Source organism: Haliotis rufescens, unplaced genomic scaffold (assembly GCF_023055435.1).
Source record: "Haliotis rufescens isolate VD_foot unplaced genomic scaffold, xgHalRufe1.0.p SCAF_54, whole genome shotgun sequence".
Classification (NCBI taxonomy): Eukaryota; Metazoa; Mollusca; class Gastropoda; order Lepetellida; family Haliotidae; genus Haliotis; species Haliotis rufescens.
Window position 1 is genome coordinate 66,568 of NW_025964268.1, and position 17,589 is coordinate 84,156.

Here is a 17,589-nt window from a genome sequence, read left to right on the forward strand (position 1 = left end):
TCAACATGAGTAATTCATGAGTCAAATTATTTTAATATTCTTCCGAAATCCAAAGTTCAATTGCATCATTATCTTATGTAATGAAAAACAATCTCCGTCCGTTAACAAAATTTAGCTTCAATGTACGTAATGTTAACATTAGAGCAGCTAGATTTTCCAAAAACACGGCAATTGAATATGCACCCTGTCCATACTCTAACCACCCTAATGAAGAGTGAGGGCGTATGGTTTGACGCCGCGTTTAGGAATCTTCCAGTAATATCACCACGGGGGACCCCTAGTTAAGATGAATATCACGTACTGTCAATATGTCCAGAATATGCAAGTCCAAGAAATGATTACATGCAACCGTATTTAAATAAACCGGACCATCTCGGTAAAAGTTGTATGATATACATCAAATCGAAAGTGTGAATATGTTACTTAAGTTATCCGTGTTATTGTACCGCGTATTTCACTTGAGAGCGAAGAAACCGCTATATATCTGCTATGAAGTGCATTTCTGTAAACCCGTTCTATACTCTGTGAAACTATAATGTCAAGATTGCGCAGCAAGTATTAACCATACCATTGTATACGTGATGTATTATTGGCCTTTTGGACATATATGCCTGTCTGTCTGAAGCAATACATACCATTTTTCCCACAATAGCTTCTGTTGAACCCATGTGCATTGATGCTGCCTATAGCATCTGTGCTGGTACCGTGCCACAGCCATGTCTCGTTCTGGGTACCCTGGGGGTTCTGCTTCTCAAGTTGCTTTTTTTTTGCCGCATATTGCTGATACAGAGATCTGTTCTGAATGCGAGTCACCTATGACAAATACGCAATGTATGATGGTACTTTTCAGTAACAGGGAAAGTGTTAGTCAACGTCGCAGGTTACAAACCACTGCAAAGGTTGTAAGGGTACACTTCAAGTCACGTCCTGGCAGACTATAATGTGCAAGTTGAAATGCGTTGAGTTGCTAAGGGAGCGACCATTTGATATTATCAAAATTATTCAAGCTCATGGCTTTGATTAAAAAATCTGGTTTTACCACTGCAGCTGAAAAATATATAGTCTCCATACAAAATTCCAATTAGTTTTATGATAAGGTCTTCATAGGTAAGGAATTTATTTTAATGGGAGGACTCTACATACAGCACATGTGTAATATACAACGGAGATGGTGTGCTATCCGACATTCAGATGACGATCAAGAGGAATCTACTATTTCTGTTACAAATGTAAAAAGTTCTTTCCACAGATACATGCACATATTTTATGCAAACATTTCCGTGCCTAATATGCCATGTTATCATTGGCGTTGTGTTATAAATACTGAGATTAATGATGCACTGTTCCGGAAATAGAATCACCTCCGCGTGTGAACCATACATTAGATAGTATTGAGTGTGTTAGGTTTAAAAACATCCATATATCTTTATGCCATTGTATCGTAAACAGTGTCAGATCATGTTCGTGTTACATCGTATCGTCACTATTGGAGGGTAATTCATAAATACATGCATATGATAAAGTTATTAGTTATTTTGATATTATGGTCTTATGTATAATTTCCAGCTGCCACTACGATTTTGACAAAGACTTCAATAAATTCAATGACTATCTTCAAAATATCATTTACATCGGGAAAGAGGTCCATATGACGTTTGACCTAATAGATTTTAACCGATTTGCAAACAGACGTTTCCTGATTTACGTGGATCTATGTTATTTCTCGCATCTAGAACAAGTCTCAGTTAAGGTTTAGTCAATGTCATCAGGTCTTAGTTAATATTGACTTACGAACTTTAACAGCTTTTCAAGAACCTACTTAAAAGGGAAATCTCCTCAGCTTACGCGAATATTTTTATTTTGAGAGGCAGAGGCAAGGAAAAACTATTATGGTATTTCAAGTTCATCGACTGCGTTTTATAGAGATTGTGGTATCGTACCTGAAGAACCTTGGCATTGCCGTTGTTGATAGTTGACATGAACATTTGTTCAACCATCTTAAACTCTTCACCGCCAGCTGCGACTTGAAAACACTCAATATTAACATCATCCGCCATTTTCTGCCAGCCCGGAGGTAGGTCCAATATTGATTGTTTGGCCTCTGAAAAACAACACGTAGGATATAAATACATTTAATTAAGTATGACACCTACACGAATGTCACAATGTATATATTCTCTTCACGTAAGGATAGTGTGTAGTTAAGAAGTGTGGTTCGTATGTATTTGCTTAAACTCCTTGACCTCATCGTTGAGAAAAATATGAATGGCTGTATCTGCTAATACTGTATGCCGAATTAGGGTTGACAGTTTGTTGTCCACCGTGTTCTAATCACAAAGAAATAAATAATCTCTGTTGCCCTATTCATCGTGGCATTGAAATTGAATATATTTTGTCTTCAAACACGTCGCCTTAGTTGTCAGATGGCGTTTTACAAGTGTCTATATATACTATCGGAAAAGATTAACTGTGCTTCACATAAAGTGGTGTAAACGTTATGTTATTGAAAATAACAACATAATATTTGATCACTCTTCTGATCAATGTTTTATCACAACGAATTCGTTGACATAACCGATACATGGTAACAGGAGACAGAGCCACACGCCCTCACAGAGTGGTGGTGTAACAGCTCAATTAACAATGCCACAATCGGATGTGACTACCATATGCGTTGATACAGAGCGGTGGTGCATTGAAGACACGAGAGACATTGAAGCCCTGGCATTGCATAAGCGTTTGTTACGGTTAAACAAAAACGTTTTCATGGGCACGATAGTTCTACAATTATTGTGTGCTGTTCACATGACAAATACCACGTGTGTAATTATCATACTCCCAACGAACACGCAAAGATCCTAATCGTGCGCGTGTAAATTGTGAATCTCGACCTTATAGTCGAGGAGATGTCTTAAATAATATGTATTAAAAAGTGCATTACATAACTTTATAGTAAATTTATTTTTAATGAAAGTTATGTGAAGCACAGTTAATTATTCCGTTAGTATATTTAGAAACACCTTAGATAATACTATTTTCTCACCCTGCAAAAGGTCTCGTCGCATGACATTGTATGTTTTCTTTGCTGCTGTTCCCTCCAAGGACGAAAAGTCGATTTCGATCTTGGTCTTCATGAAAGGTACCTTGCACGACTTCTTATTGTCTGTAAATGCCATTTCGATTGCTGCATTTTCCTTCTTACCAAAGTCCTTCTTATCGGAAGAACTCTCTTTCTCGAAATAGGCCCACTGTATTGTTCGAGAGAGTAGGGTCGCCTTTTCTGTTTCGCTCTCCTCCTTCTCAATGTCACGTAGGTATTGCTTAACCTCTCCTGTGGCAAGCCCAACCTCACCTCTCAGTCCTGTCAGTTCTATAGTTCCTTTGTTTCTGTCGACTCTTAGCTCCACATCAAAGCGTTTATGCAAGGAGTCAATCTGGAAGTATATTTTCTGTGTCAGTAAATCGTCAGGATGCTCGATATCCTAAGGGTATCTACTTCTAATCCAACAATTAGGGATTCGAAAGTATATTTATTATGCTGCAAATAACAATTCCAAAGCATCTGAATATTTATCTAAGACTTTTTTTCAAATAAAATTGAAATTCACAACAAATTATAAAAGGGGGAAACAAAAGTGGATTGAAGAAGCTAGTAAATAATAACATATATTTGAGAGGTCTTTTTGTAGAAATACATTTGCAAACAAAAACGATAAAACCTTTTCAATAATAATAATTAATATGTAGCAGAGTCCGTCGTACGATTCCGACTATTTCATAAGCATGATATGCTTGTCGTAAGAGGCTCCTAACGGGATCGGCAGGTCAGGCTCGCTGACTTGGTTGATGCATGTCATCGTATCCCAATTGCTTGGAATGATGCTCATGATGTCAATCACTGGCTTGTCTGGTCCAGACTCGATTATTTACAGATCGCCGTCATATAGCTGGACTATTGCTGAGTGCGGCGTTAAACAACAAATCATAAGCATGAGAGGGGTGGAGGAATAGCCTTGTGGTTAAAGCGTACGCTCGTCACGCCGAAAGCGTTCGATTCCTCACATGGGTACAATGTGTGAAGCCCGATTCTGGTGTCCCTCGCCGTGATATTGCTGGAATATTGTTAAAAGCGGCGTAAAACACTCCTCACTTACTCACTAGTACTCACTCATAAGCATTTGTTTATGAATCACTACAAAAATAGTGTTTGCGAAAAAGTGAGCGTATCCTGCCCTCAACAATTGCAAATGCAGGTCAATTGTTGCTTTGAAAAATAAATCACACGGGAATATATGGTACAACATCATTTTGCTCATTGACGGACCAAATGTCTACCATAAAACTTATTTAATGCTTCTTTAAGAACGTGGTTGTTGTAACGCTGATCAAACAGCCTTTGTGCAAGATTCGTATGATGCTCTTTCAAATCTTCGTACAAAGAGCATCCTCGATTGTACCTCAAACGTTGTGAAATGTAGACACCAAGGCCTGGAACTTCTTGAATATTGCTGGACAGAAAGGGACGGATGAGGCGGGCTCACTGGTCTCCTATATTTCTAGTTCAGGTGGATAAATCAGTGGAAGGAAATTGGGTATTTTAATATTTTTTAACGATATCAGATAATCGAAATTCCGGAAGCTTTAAGTTAAATGGCTTGGCCAAATGCCCGTGTTGCCAATCCAATGCGTGGTTTTGGCATATTTCTTCAGTTATTTGTGGCATTATTTGAGATGTCACTTATGGCAAGCTCTTTGATTAAGCATTGAATGCGTAGTGATCCTTCTATACAATGGCAGAGTTATTTGAGGCAATGTCAGTTGGATCTACTATAAACTTTTCATCGAGGGCATCCAGTTTCATTTTGTTATTCCAATATTGTTTCCTAGTTTTATTTTCTTCATTTTTCTCATTCTACAAAAGACAACATCACATACTGACTTAAGCCACCCCGAAAGACATTCAACAGGTCCATCTTCTCTTTTGGCCATTATTTTATCAAATGTTTTGACAGGATCCATAATGATTGTAAAGTTGTGATCCTAACTGGTATAAGGCTGTTTACGGGATTTAGGACCATATGTGACTAGCAACTGTTGAAGGCTGGTATTGTCTTCTTGCAAAAGCTCTAATGGCAATACACATGTTCCAAACTCAAATAATGGACATTGCTACTGTGAAGTGAATATCGTAACCTGATGGTCTGTTAGTTTTGTTATCACTTGGTCCTGGTATGTCTTTGTAATCCATGTCTCCTTGCATAGTGCTTCCAGGTTCTTTATACCATTGGCTATGTTGTCTGATTGGTCAGAGAAGAAGAAAAGATCAACCCTCCCTGTCGAAGCGGTGCCTGACGAAATGTACGAAGAACAAGATGGAACATACCAATCCTTGGGAAGCGTAAAGGCAGTTATCTTATTGATAGATAAAACGACAAAACCCTTTCCATCCCGCCTATGAATGCAACGAGGTCATTCCATCACGGTTAATAATAATAAGGAAATTAGTTCAGCAAATACTCAAACACAAAAGTAACTGTAATCAATTAAATTTATGGATAACTGAAAATAATGACAATAATGACGACATGGCCTATATTCCAACTACTAATTGTTCAGACAAACTAGGGTAGCTTGATGAGATTTTTGTGTCTTATGGGTCCAAAGAAAAAAATATTCTTTCTCCCTCTCTTGCACATCTCTGATAGGAAATTAAAGTAGAATACATTTAACCATAATTTGGGTAAAACAAAACTAATATCAAGGCAGAATTTGGATGTGAAAGTTTGAAGTTGTTTGAAATATTATTTAATATTATTAAAGATCATTTTCCTATGGGGTATCTCTTTGCAATCGTTAACAGCACAAATACAACCCCTGCACCTTATTGGTAAATACTTACCTCTTGTAATGATAGATTGTTCCTGTGGTATTCCTCCTGTGCCTGCCGAGTGTTTCACCATTGCAGCAAATGGTTTTAACATTGCTTCTTGGAATACAACTACTCGAACATCGCTGATGTTAACAGCCTGAGGTCCGAACTCAGCAAATGCTTGTGACATACGCTTGGCAATATCCTCAGGCTGTATATTACCGATGCCTGTACAGAAAATGTTGCTTGATACAATAGAAGCTGACATATAGATGCAAAGTACAACTATGAAAGGAACATTCTGACTGCTGCACATCTCTTCAGCTTCTTTTTATTATTATTAATATTATTTTTATTATTATTGTTGTTGTTGTAGTTGTTCTTATCATTATTGACCACTGCTGTTTCTTTCAAGTTCCGAAAAACGACCACTACATTTGTTATATTTTCCAATATTCATTATTTGTTGATTGAGAACTACAACGAAACATATATTCTGATCCAAACATGGATGAAACATTACCAATAATAATATGTAATATATTAACACACTCACAACGACTGCTACCAGTTCTAGCCACGTTACCTGTTCCCAGCAAAGGGAATGCTACTGACTGTGCATCACGCAGTTTTTCTGCCTCTTCCAGACAGCTGAGGACTACTTTCTTCCAGTCATTGCCGAAATGGTGCCCGGCCACATGGAGGACGTATTTACACTTCAGACCTTTGGATGTCGTGCTGATAACGCCATGCTGTCTCATGTCATCAACTGTAACAGCAAATGTAAATTCAAGCATGCATTCTGGTCATGCTACCGATAAAGCAGTTAAGTAAAAGAAACCAGTTGTGCCAATCCAGACTTGAACATGTACTTGCGGCCTGACAATACTGGGTGTAACTATGCATTGGGATCGGATTCCCTTGAAATCTTGATACTCACGTGCCGGAGCTAATGATTGCTTTTGGGATGTTTCCCATGGACTTGAAACTGAACTCAACTTCTCTCACTCATATCAACAAAGCATTCTAGTGGATAAACCCTTTTTGATAGATACTCACAATGACGTGAGCTTAGTTTTCTACTTGTGTAACACCGACCACGAGCGATTACATAATTCACATGACATTCAGAATGCTAGATTACATTAATATTAATGTTACATTGATGTTACATTTCCACATAAAAGATCTGAAGTCTTCCTGAAATGTTATTTTATCTACAATGTACAACTCCAGGGTATAGCAAGTGTCTTACACAACTGCACAGAGAATCGATATGAATCTCACCTTTCTTTGCACACTGCGACTCCATATCTTTGCCACATGCTTTCCTGATAGCACTTGAGACAGCACCTTAAGGAAATATACCATACACAGCACACGTAAGGCATTCCTCTTTCAGTTTATCATGTAATTCTTCTTTGCTAAGCCACGTCTACCTTTACATTTCCTTAAGTATCCATTGAGACAACTTCAGGCATATCATGTAAATACAGGTGTTATCGTTGATTAAAAATAGTGTACAGTAAAACAAAATGTATATCTTTATCAGGTTTATTTAAAGGAGTATATGTAGGTCCCTGGTGAAGTTGTGATAGTAAAACGAACCTATACTTTCCAATTCCTTTAATGATCTTAATGTGGAAGTAAAATATTCACTATTTCCCTGACATTCTTTAATTCTTTAATACGTTCTTTACCTTACGGTACATTACATCTCCATATTACTCATTTATTCTGCTAATGGTCTTTAAATGGAAGTAAGTGGAATTGTCTTCACATGATACCATCCGGCTACTCTATAGTCCTGCTATCTTCTGCTATAGATTCAACTGTCTTATATATTGCACTGCAAAGGTCTGGTTATGGTATCAATTGGCTCCTCTCTTTTCCTCCTATTTTCTACTAATAGTCTCACTAACGGCTGCCCCACCTTTCTTCAGGTCCAGTTCCATGTTGGTGCTGTTCACGATACAGTCTGTGTCTTCTTTTGTTATGTCCCCTTGTTTCATTTGCACTGTAATATTTCCAAACTGTATGCTACCAGAGCCGGCGGAGGCGCTCCAGGGACCTTCTGAAACAATCCCACGAACCCCTGGAACTAAAACAAAGATGATGAGAGACCAAGCAAGTTTAAGTTAACGCTGCTTTGAACACTATTCAGTCATAGCAAGACGTGTCAGTTTGATATGGGGAACACAGGTCTTTACGACCTTAAAACCAACGACACACTGACAAATTAAGCGATATATAATCAGAAGGAAACTGGGACCGGGGGTTGATGCCTTGCAAAAGACAGCGAAAGTGCGACACCTTAGACCGCTGGGCCACCCGTTATATAAATATGATTGTATACGCATTTACACGTAACTGGATCATGAGCAGAACGTTTAATAGAATCACACATTTTAATGGCAGCAGGTACCCCTACAGGCCACCACCTCATGGAGGTATTATTTACTTTACATTAGATTTGATCAGGGAGAATCCGCTTGGCCACCAGTCCGTTAGACTTGGTTGTATACGCATATACACGTAACTGGATCAAGAGCAGAAAATCCTCATGAATCATGACCAGCCACTAACATAGAGATATTATGTGCGCTTTTCTCGTATTTATGCCATTACCAAGAAGGTCAAGATCATCACATCATATTTCTCTTCACACTGGTTTAACTTGGAAGTGATTTTGCCAACTTTCTTTGAACATGTACTAGTAGTTGCTAAAGAAACCGAATGTACCTTTAATTTAAGCTATTCAATATTTTGACGTTGATTGGAAGCCTTGACTATTATTTCATTATCACACGCGAACACATGTTGACCTTGTGACGCCTATGATCAGTTTGCCTGGAAAATTGAACTTACAACAATCAGTGTCTCATCATATCATCAAGACGTTACCTAAAAAAAACCAAGAAACTAGAGATGTTTATCAACGATAAGAACAGGAACATAAGGTGCCACATTTCCTAATTGAGACTGGAGCAACCAGTAAACATTGCAATCATTTCAGTATTGATTGTCTAGAGTATCTCTGAAGTGAAAATGAATTTCTGTTGATAGTATTAATATTTTATACACTTGTACTCGCGGTAAATGTATACCTGATTTTCAGTGACCTATTTAAAACAAGTTTAAAACTATTTTGCCAATGACGACCAGTGGAATCTGTTTCGACAGATAATCGAGACTGATCAGTATCTGACGTTGACGTTCAATATTTGTTTGTGATACTGCATGTGGAGTCATTTTGATCCTTAATTATTACTGACTCCTGAATATAAACAGTATATATAATACAACTAACTACCCACTACCGTCTTGACATCACAGGTATCGTAAAGGCGACACCCCGTTCTTGTTAGTAGACAAATGTTGATTTATTGATTCAGTGTTATTAATACATTGATGTTACCTGGTGCTTATGGCACTATAAAGTACTTTATCTTTATCCTGGTATTGACTAACACACTGACAATGAATTACAAGAAACATGTTACTTACCTGTGAAAATGACTCCATCCTACGTTAAGGAGCGGTCGGATAGCCTTCGTCACACCGAAGACCCGGGTTCGATTCCAGACATGGGTTCAATGTGTGAAGCACATTTCTGGTGTCCCCTGCCGTGATATTGCTGAAATATTGCTAAAAGCGGCGTAAAACCACACTCACTCACTCCCCATCCTACGTTACAGGAAAGTTCAAAGGAATAAATCCTATATCAAATATTGACAAATAGTCCCGCTCTTATTTCTTACCTGTTTTAGGTGTTCGTATGGTGGATTGTTGATTCAATGATTTCACTGATTCCTTCATCTGAGACGAAACTGTGAGAAACATTGACTTCTGGAACACAACCACCCGTACATCTGTCAGGTTGGATGCTTGAGGCTCGAACTCGGCAAAGGCATGAACCATGATCTCGGATATTTCTTGAGGGTTGACGTGACCAGAACCTGGTGGCATTAAGTGACGGTATTGTTATCATAATTAGCATAAACTATTAAGGGTGGTTTGGGTAGGCTAGTGGTTAAAGTGTTCGACTCCCCACATGGGTACAAAATGTAAAGCAGTTTTTCTGGTGTCCCCGTCGTGATATTGCTAGAATACTGATTAAAGTGGCGTAAAATGACACGCACTTAATAAATCACTCAATCACTCATTCACTCACAATACAGTGACCTATAGTTGACTTGTAGTATATTTGGGAACGAAACATTAATATATATGAATAAATATAGGTATATTAGCACGGTACATATTCATTCATTGAACACCAAATTATCCTTATTTCATTATTAACTTGAAAAAAATAACTTGAACCTACCTGTTCCAAGGACCGGAAGGGCAATTGAGCGCGCATCACCCAATTCGTCTGCCTCTCTCAAACATGTGAGGACAACTTTCTTCCAGTCATTGCCAAAATGGTCCCCCGCCACATGTAGGACGTAGTTACACTTCAGACCTTTCGCTGTCGTGCTGACAACACCGTTCTGCCTCATTTCGTACACTATATATAAAGTATGGTTCTGATCAGTCTTTGGAATTATCGAATTTCCATAAACACACGCACGTTTTTACCGGAGAAAGATGTTGCAGCGTAGATATCTTTGTATAACACACTATTTGCCTAGAACACACACTGCATATATTTTTCATGGAGAACCGCAGCTATTTATACCTGTATGTATGAACATGGCTGACTTACTACAGGAGCCGCAGCTGATCACATCTGTGTGTATGAACATGGCTGACTTACTACAGGAGGCGCAGCTGATCACACCTGTGTGTATGAACATGGCTGACTCACTCCAGGAGGCGCAGCTGATCACATCTGTTTGTATGAACATGGCTGACATACTACAGGAGCCGCAGCTGATCACATCTGTGTGTATGAACATGGCTGACTTACTACAGGAGGCGCAGCTGATCACATCTGTGTGTATGAACATGGCTGACTTACTACAGGAGGCGCAGCTGATCACATCTGTTTGTATGAACATGGCTGACATACTACAGGAGCCGCAGCTGATCACATCTGTGTGTATGAACATGGCTGACTTACTACAGGAGGCGCAGCTGATCACATCTGTGTGTATGAACATGGCTGACTCACTACAGGAGCCGCAGCTGATCACACATGTGTGTATGAACATGGCTGACTTACTACAGGAGCCGCACCTGATCACACCTGTATGTATGAACATGGCTGACATTACTACAGGAGGCGCAGCTGATCACACCTGTGTGTATGAACATGGCTGACTTACTACAGGAGGCGCAGCTGATCACATCTGTGTGTATGAACATGGCTGACTCACTACAGGAGCCGCAGCTATTTATACCTGTATGTATGAACATGGCTGACTTACTACAGGAGGCGTAGCTGATCACATCTGTGTGTATGAACATGGCTGACTCACTACAGGAGCCGCAGCCGATCACATCTGTATGTATGAACATGGCTGACTTACTACAGGAGGCGCAGCCGATCACACCTGTGTGTATGAACATGGCTGCCTTACTAGAGGAGGCGCAGCTGATCACATCTGTGTGTATGAACATGGCTGACTTACTACAGGAGGCGCACTGATCACATCTGTGTGTATGAACATGGCTGACTTACTACAGGAGGCGCAGCTGATCACATCTGTTTGTATAAACATGGCTGACTTACTACAGGAGCCGCAGCCGATCACATATGTATGTATGAACATGGCTGCCTTACTACAGCAGGCGCAGCTGATCACACCTGTGTGTATAACATGTCTGACTTACTACAGGAGGCGCAGCTGATCGCACCTGTATGTATGAACATGGCTGACTCACTACAGGAGGCGCAGCTATTTATACCTGTATGTATGAACATGGCTGACTTACTACAGGAGGCGCAGCTGATCACACCTGTATGTATGAACATGGCTGAATCACTACAGGAGGCGCAGGTGATCACACCTGTGTGTATGAACATGGCTGACTTACTACAGGAGCCGCAGCCGATCACACCTGTGTGTATGAACATGGCTGACTTACTACAGGAGCCGCAGCTTAAAGTTTCTCAATATTCATTGCACTAAGAGTTTCTCAATATAAATATTACTATGAGTGATTTGTGTTTGTCAGTATAAATATTACTATGAGTTTCTCAATATACGTAGAAGTAATAAGGAGACAGATATTATAGCATACAAAAAACAACGCAATAAAGTCAACAACATGAAAAGCTATGCGAAAGAAAAGTTCTATTCTAACATCGATGAATTTCTTTCGGAACTATATATAGTAAATAAACAATCATATTGGAAATTACTAAGATATGTCGTCAAAAACTCTGGGACATCTACGAGCATCCCCCCGTTGAGGAAACAAGATACCGATGACTGTCCCACTATATTTTCAGATTTAGAAAAATCAGAGAGATTAAATGAATATTTCCAATCCATATCTACCCTAACAGAAGAACGGGAAGAATTACCATATTTCAATCAACGCACTAAGAGTATTTTTGACAAATTAACTGTCTCAGAAAAGGAAATATCTGACGTTATAAAATGTCTTCAAATTAACAAGGCATCTGGTCCGGACAGAATAAGTAACAACCTATTAAAGAAAACAGTAAACAGCATTAGTATTGTTTTATGTATGTTATTCAATCATTCATTGGCTTTAAATGCATATCCAACAGAATGGAAAAGAGCGCATGTCATGCCATTGTATAAGAAAGGAGATCATTCAGTTGTGACAAATTACAGACCAATATCACTCATTAGTTGTATTGGTAAAGTATTTGAAAGAGTTGTATTTAAGCATCTTTATAACTACTTTCATGACAATAAATTGTTATATAAATACCAGTCGGGCTTTCAAAAAGGCCATTCCACTGTCCATCAATTAATTGAATTGTATAATCAAATTTGTATATCTTTAGATAATAGAGAAAAATATTGCATGGTTTTTTGCGATGTGTCAAAAGCATTTGATCGTGTCTGGCATAGAGGGCTTATGTACAAATTAGAAATGTATGGTATAAAAGGGAATTTACTTGAATGGCTGTCCAGTTACATAAGCAATCGTACTCAATCAGTGTTTGTAAGCGGGGCTCTATCCAAGCCAAGGATTTTGAAGGCTGGCGTTCCACAGGGGTCGGTGTTAGGTCCCTTTTTATTCATTGTGTTTGTTAACGACATTGCTGATGAATTAGATTGCATAACAAGACTCTTTGCTGACGATACAGCACTCGGCTTTTCTTCACCAGACAATCAACTTGTTGAATCAACTCTAAATTTAAATCTGAGCAAGCTGTGTAACTGGGCAAAACGCTGGTTAATTAAATACAACCCAGATAAAACAGAAGCGGTTATATTTTCCTTAAAAGATGAATCAGACCTCATTACCTTGTACTTTGATGAATGTAAAGCTAAGAATGTTCAAAATCATAAACATTTGGGTATAACGTTTGCATCAAACGGAAAATGGTCCTGTCACGTAGATAACATAATTAAGTCAACATCAAAAATGATAAATTCAATGAGAAAATTAAAATTCATATTGAACAGAAATACACTAAATAAAGTATATACAATCTTCATAAGACCCCATTTCGAATATGCGTGTGAAGTGTGGGATGGGTGTAATATAGAATTATCAACTCAGTTAGAAAATCTCCAACTAGAAGCTGCCAGAGTAGTTACTGGGCTCCCAAAGTATACTTCGCACACACATCTGTATTATGAAACAGGATGGGAAACGTTAATAGAACGAAGAAGGAAACGCAAGCTATGTTTGTTATACAAAATACAAAGTAATATTGCCCCAACTTACCTTAAAGACATTGTACCAACCACTGTAGGTTCAAATATATCATATAATTTAAGAAATTCAGACAATATTGGGATTCCATATACTAGATTAAAACACTCAACGTGTTCTTTTATTCCATCAACTGTAAGGATATGGAACACTATTCCTGCAGCAGGTAGAAAGTGTACATCTACATCCCAATTCAAGACATACATACAAAAAGAGCAAGTCATTGCACCTCCATATTTTTCCTATGGTGTTAGAAAGTTGAATATTTATCATACTCGATTAAGATACATGAAAAGCCAGTTAAATTATGATTTATACAGAATAGAGGTAAAATGTGATCCAATATGTCAATGTGGTGATCCATGTGAAAACGCATATCATTATTTATTAAAGTGTCCATTGTACGTCCACCAAAGAAAAACTATGTTAGCAATAATTCGGGACATTTTACAGAACGCCGTGAACAAAAATGCTAAATTAGATTTAAATTTGATGTTAAACGGAAATGAATGTTTGTCCATTATCGAAAATCAACACATCTTTAAAGCAGTGCAAATGTTTATAAGTCATACAAAGAGATTTGGGTAACACTTTAATGTACATATACTAGTCTCTCTCTTTTGTACATTTCTTGTTATCTTTACACTCATCTTCTTTTCTGTTTTTCTTGTATATGATTTACTGTACAAGCTTTGTAAATACCATGGAGAGGGAGTCCTAAGTTGGATAACTTGTTCCCAATCCATTTCAATCTGAATAAAATATGTTTAAATCAAAAAAATATACATAGTATTATGAGTTTCTCAATATACATAGTATTATGAGTTTCTCAATATACATAGTATTATGAGTTTCCCAATATACATAGTACTAAGAGTTTCTCAATATACACAGTATTATGAATTTCTCAGTATACATTGTACTAAGAGTTTCTCAATGTACATAGTACTTAGAGTTTCTCAATATAAATATTACTATGTGCTTCTCAGTATAAATATTACTATGAGTGATTTGTGTTTGTCAGTATAAATATTACTATGAGTTTCTCAATATAAAAAGGTAATATGAGTTTCTCAGTATTCATAATGTATCTTACACAATCCCAAAGTCGCCTTTTTTCGCTGACATCAACGCAATCTTATACAAAAAGTTACTCTTGACGAGGTCACTGTGCGAAAACAAAGATCCTAGGACCCAACCCTTTTGGTGGCCAGACTCGCTGAAGCGGTCGCTTCCGAGGGTCCTTATTTTCGCATTTTTACCTCGTCCAAAATATTCTATCGCTTTGTTATACCGAAATTCACTTAAAAGTTGATGAAGTCTTTAAAACGTCCTGTATTTCATTACAGTAACTTAGCTGCGAACCGTGAATTGTTCGTTGTTTTCTAGCAGACGAGTCAATATTCATCACATGTGATCAAAACTGGTCATGTGACGAGTCAATATTCGAGGTCTGTGTCAGTCACATGATTTCGGGGGTCGACATTGAAATGTGCTGTTTCGTCACGTGGTCCAGATTAACCAATGGTATTTAGAGATTGTTAACAGGGGTATAACAGAGGTGCAAAAGATGAGTGACAAATTTATAGGTGGAACCTGAATGTACATCGTAGTCCTGCACCATGAGTGTGGAATAAATGTAGGTTATGAGACCGAAACCAATCTAGGTTAGAGTGAGTGAGTGAGTTTGGTGTAACGCCGCTTTTAACATTATTCCAGTTATATCACGGCGTGTCAGCTTAATGTGGGAGGAAAGCCTGAAGTGATGCAGGTGTCAGACGTTTAACACTTCGGTGAAACCAACGAGCACGGTTATGGTGCTGACAAACCTAGAAACCGGGATTCGAAGCCACAATCATAGGTTTCTGGCTTGCCCAAGGGACGCAACTCCGCACAGCGAATCGCGGCGCCTTAGACGACTAGGCCACCCGTGCCCCCAATCTAGGTTAGAAAAACGTCTTGCAAGTTAACAGGACAACTGTTATTTTGGAGGAGAGAAATGTTATATGTAATAAAAGATTTCACAGACTTTTTGTTAGATTATTTGAGTCCTTGTATTATGGTACAGAACGTGTGGAACATCTGACCCAATTGTTGCTAACTGTCTTCCTATAACTCCAACAGCACTTCACATAACGCCAATAGCTGCTATATTAAACCGAGCCTTCTCATAACTATTTATTGTATTGAACCACATATTCAAGTTACAAAGAATACTTGTTTTTGAATGTAAAACGATTCTCGTTGTTTTTCCAAACAAGCACTTGTTCATTACCTTTCATTTTGCACTGTGACGTCATGTCTTTTCCGCATGCTGTGGCGATAGCTACGGACACAGCACCTGGAACAGAAAATCGTGGAAATATTCAATATGTCAATATGTGCAAATAGGCTCACTATTTATTGACTTTTCTTGTCTAACGATGCTCAATATACCAGATATATGACGGCGTTTCTGTAAGTAATAAAGTCTGGACCAGACAATCCAGTGATCGAAATTATGACCATTGTCCCACACTATCGCAATCAACCAAGTCATGACTACCCGATCCCTTTTGTCGCCAATCCCTTTAGGTTGCATTTTGTTTGGGACCTAGTCTACCCCGAAATCCCTACTAGGGAGCAACAAGACAGTAAAGTATGTGCTGTTTCTAGGCCCAAATCTAAACAGATTATAATAAAGTTATAAAGTAATATCACGGTTATATAGTTTTTAATATTCAAAATGAGCAACATGCGTCGGAGCTTGTTAATACTGAAAGATTTGAGTATTGAAATACTTAAGCACAAAGAATTATTTGAATATTTGATGTTCAACAATAGCATGCACCAATTTCAAATATCTTCTACATAATTATTTTTTTAATTAAGTGTATAAGTTTCATCCCATCCGCAAATACAGAAGTTGGAATATAGAAATAGCGCCAAGGCACAGTTGCAAACAGGTATATTTGGGAACACACAGTAACTTTTTGTAAATTAAGTATATAATCTGCATTCCATCCCCTAAGAAGGGTATTGAAGAGAGGATGCACAAACATTTCCATAATCACAAATGACATCTCTACGTAAACCCACAGTACAATGCTGACTAAACTGCCGGGCAAAAGAGAGTATACAACAAAGTTTTATAGTGGATAAAACACGAAATTGCTATTCGATGGTGATGTATTTGATACGGGTATCATGTTTTATCATATAATGGGTAGGTTTCTCGGCAGGATAAAGCCAACGGATAAAAACGATATCCGTTGGGGTCATATGCGGATAGAGATGCAAATATCAAAGGTCAAGTAGGGACTACTTTCACTGTTCATAAACAATCATGGCGTCGCCCTCGTCATTCGGCGATCGAGTCAGAATTAACCATCGGGAACCTGGATAAACTACAGGGATAATTGCTATTTTATAAGTTTTGGCAACTTTGGAGATATAAATTTCGAAACAATTTTTCGAGGGCACGAGGCCTAGCCAAGCGGGATCAGTAGCCATATCTGTGCTTGTAGATCTCTGCGGCTTGAAACCTGCTCCACAAATTAAAATAGTTGGATTTGGCCGAAATATATTTGAATTGTTACCTTGTTTCGTTTTGTCGCTGTGTGTACATCTGACTACACTTCATACGTTATGACAGGACAGACCGACTGTCAACAACGTCTGACCGTGGCCGTGACGTCTCATAGACTAGGGTTAGAGTAGCTTCCCTTTGACAAAGGGCAGTTACTCTAGCGGACAGACCGATGGATTGCCGCGAAAGGCAATTAAAAACAATTGTTGTTTTGCGTTTATGTTGCTTCGCCACTGCATAAGAAATAGATTTCAGTTGGAACTATATTGGCTACTGTCACTGTCCGACTGACACATCACTTACCCTGTGACGTAATAAATATTAATGCGCGCATTCCAGG

At 38.4% G+C, this 17,589-nt stretch overlaps 1 protein-coding gene across 1 annotated transcript in view; it reads right to left on the reverse strand.

Annotated features, from left to right (window-relative positions):
• Window positions 1-17,589, reverse strand: part of LOC124138519 (protein mono-ADP-ribosyltransferase PARP14-like) — a 48,665-nt gene that overhangs the window by 1,261 nt on the left and 29,815 nt on the right. Inside the window, exons 16-26 of the mRNA XM_048385128.1 lie at window positions 15,957-16,022; window positions 10,200-10,382; window positions 9,631-9,828; window positions 7,803-7,970; window positions 7,157-7,222; window positions 6,456-6,638; window positions 5,900-6,097; window positions 5,194-5,348; window positions 3,044-3,434; window positions 1,941-2,101; window positions 636-813 (exon numbers count right to left, since the gene is read on the reverse strand). Coding sequence (XP_048241085.1) covers window positions 636-813; window positions 1,941-2,101; window positions 3,044-3,434; window positions 5,194-5,348; window positions 5,900-6,097; window positions 6,456-6,638; window positions 7,157-7,222; window positions 7,803-7,970; window positions 9,631-9,828; window positions 10,200-10,382; window positions 15,957-16,022 — 1,947 coding nt within the window. The remainder of the gene's footprint in view (window positions 1-635; window positions 814-1,940; window positions 2,102-3,043; window positions 3,435-5,193; window positions 5,349-5,899; window positions 6,098-6,455; window positions 6,639-7,156; window positions 7,223-7,802; window positions 7,971-9,630; window positions 9,829-10,199; window positions 10,383-15,956; window positions 16,023-17,589) is intronic.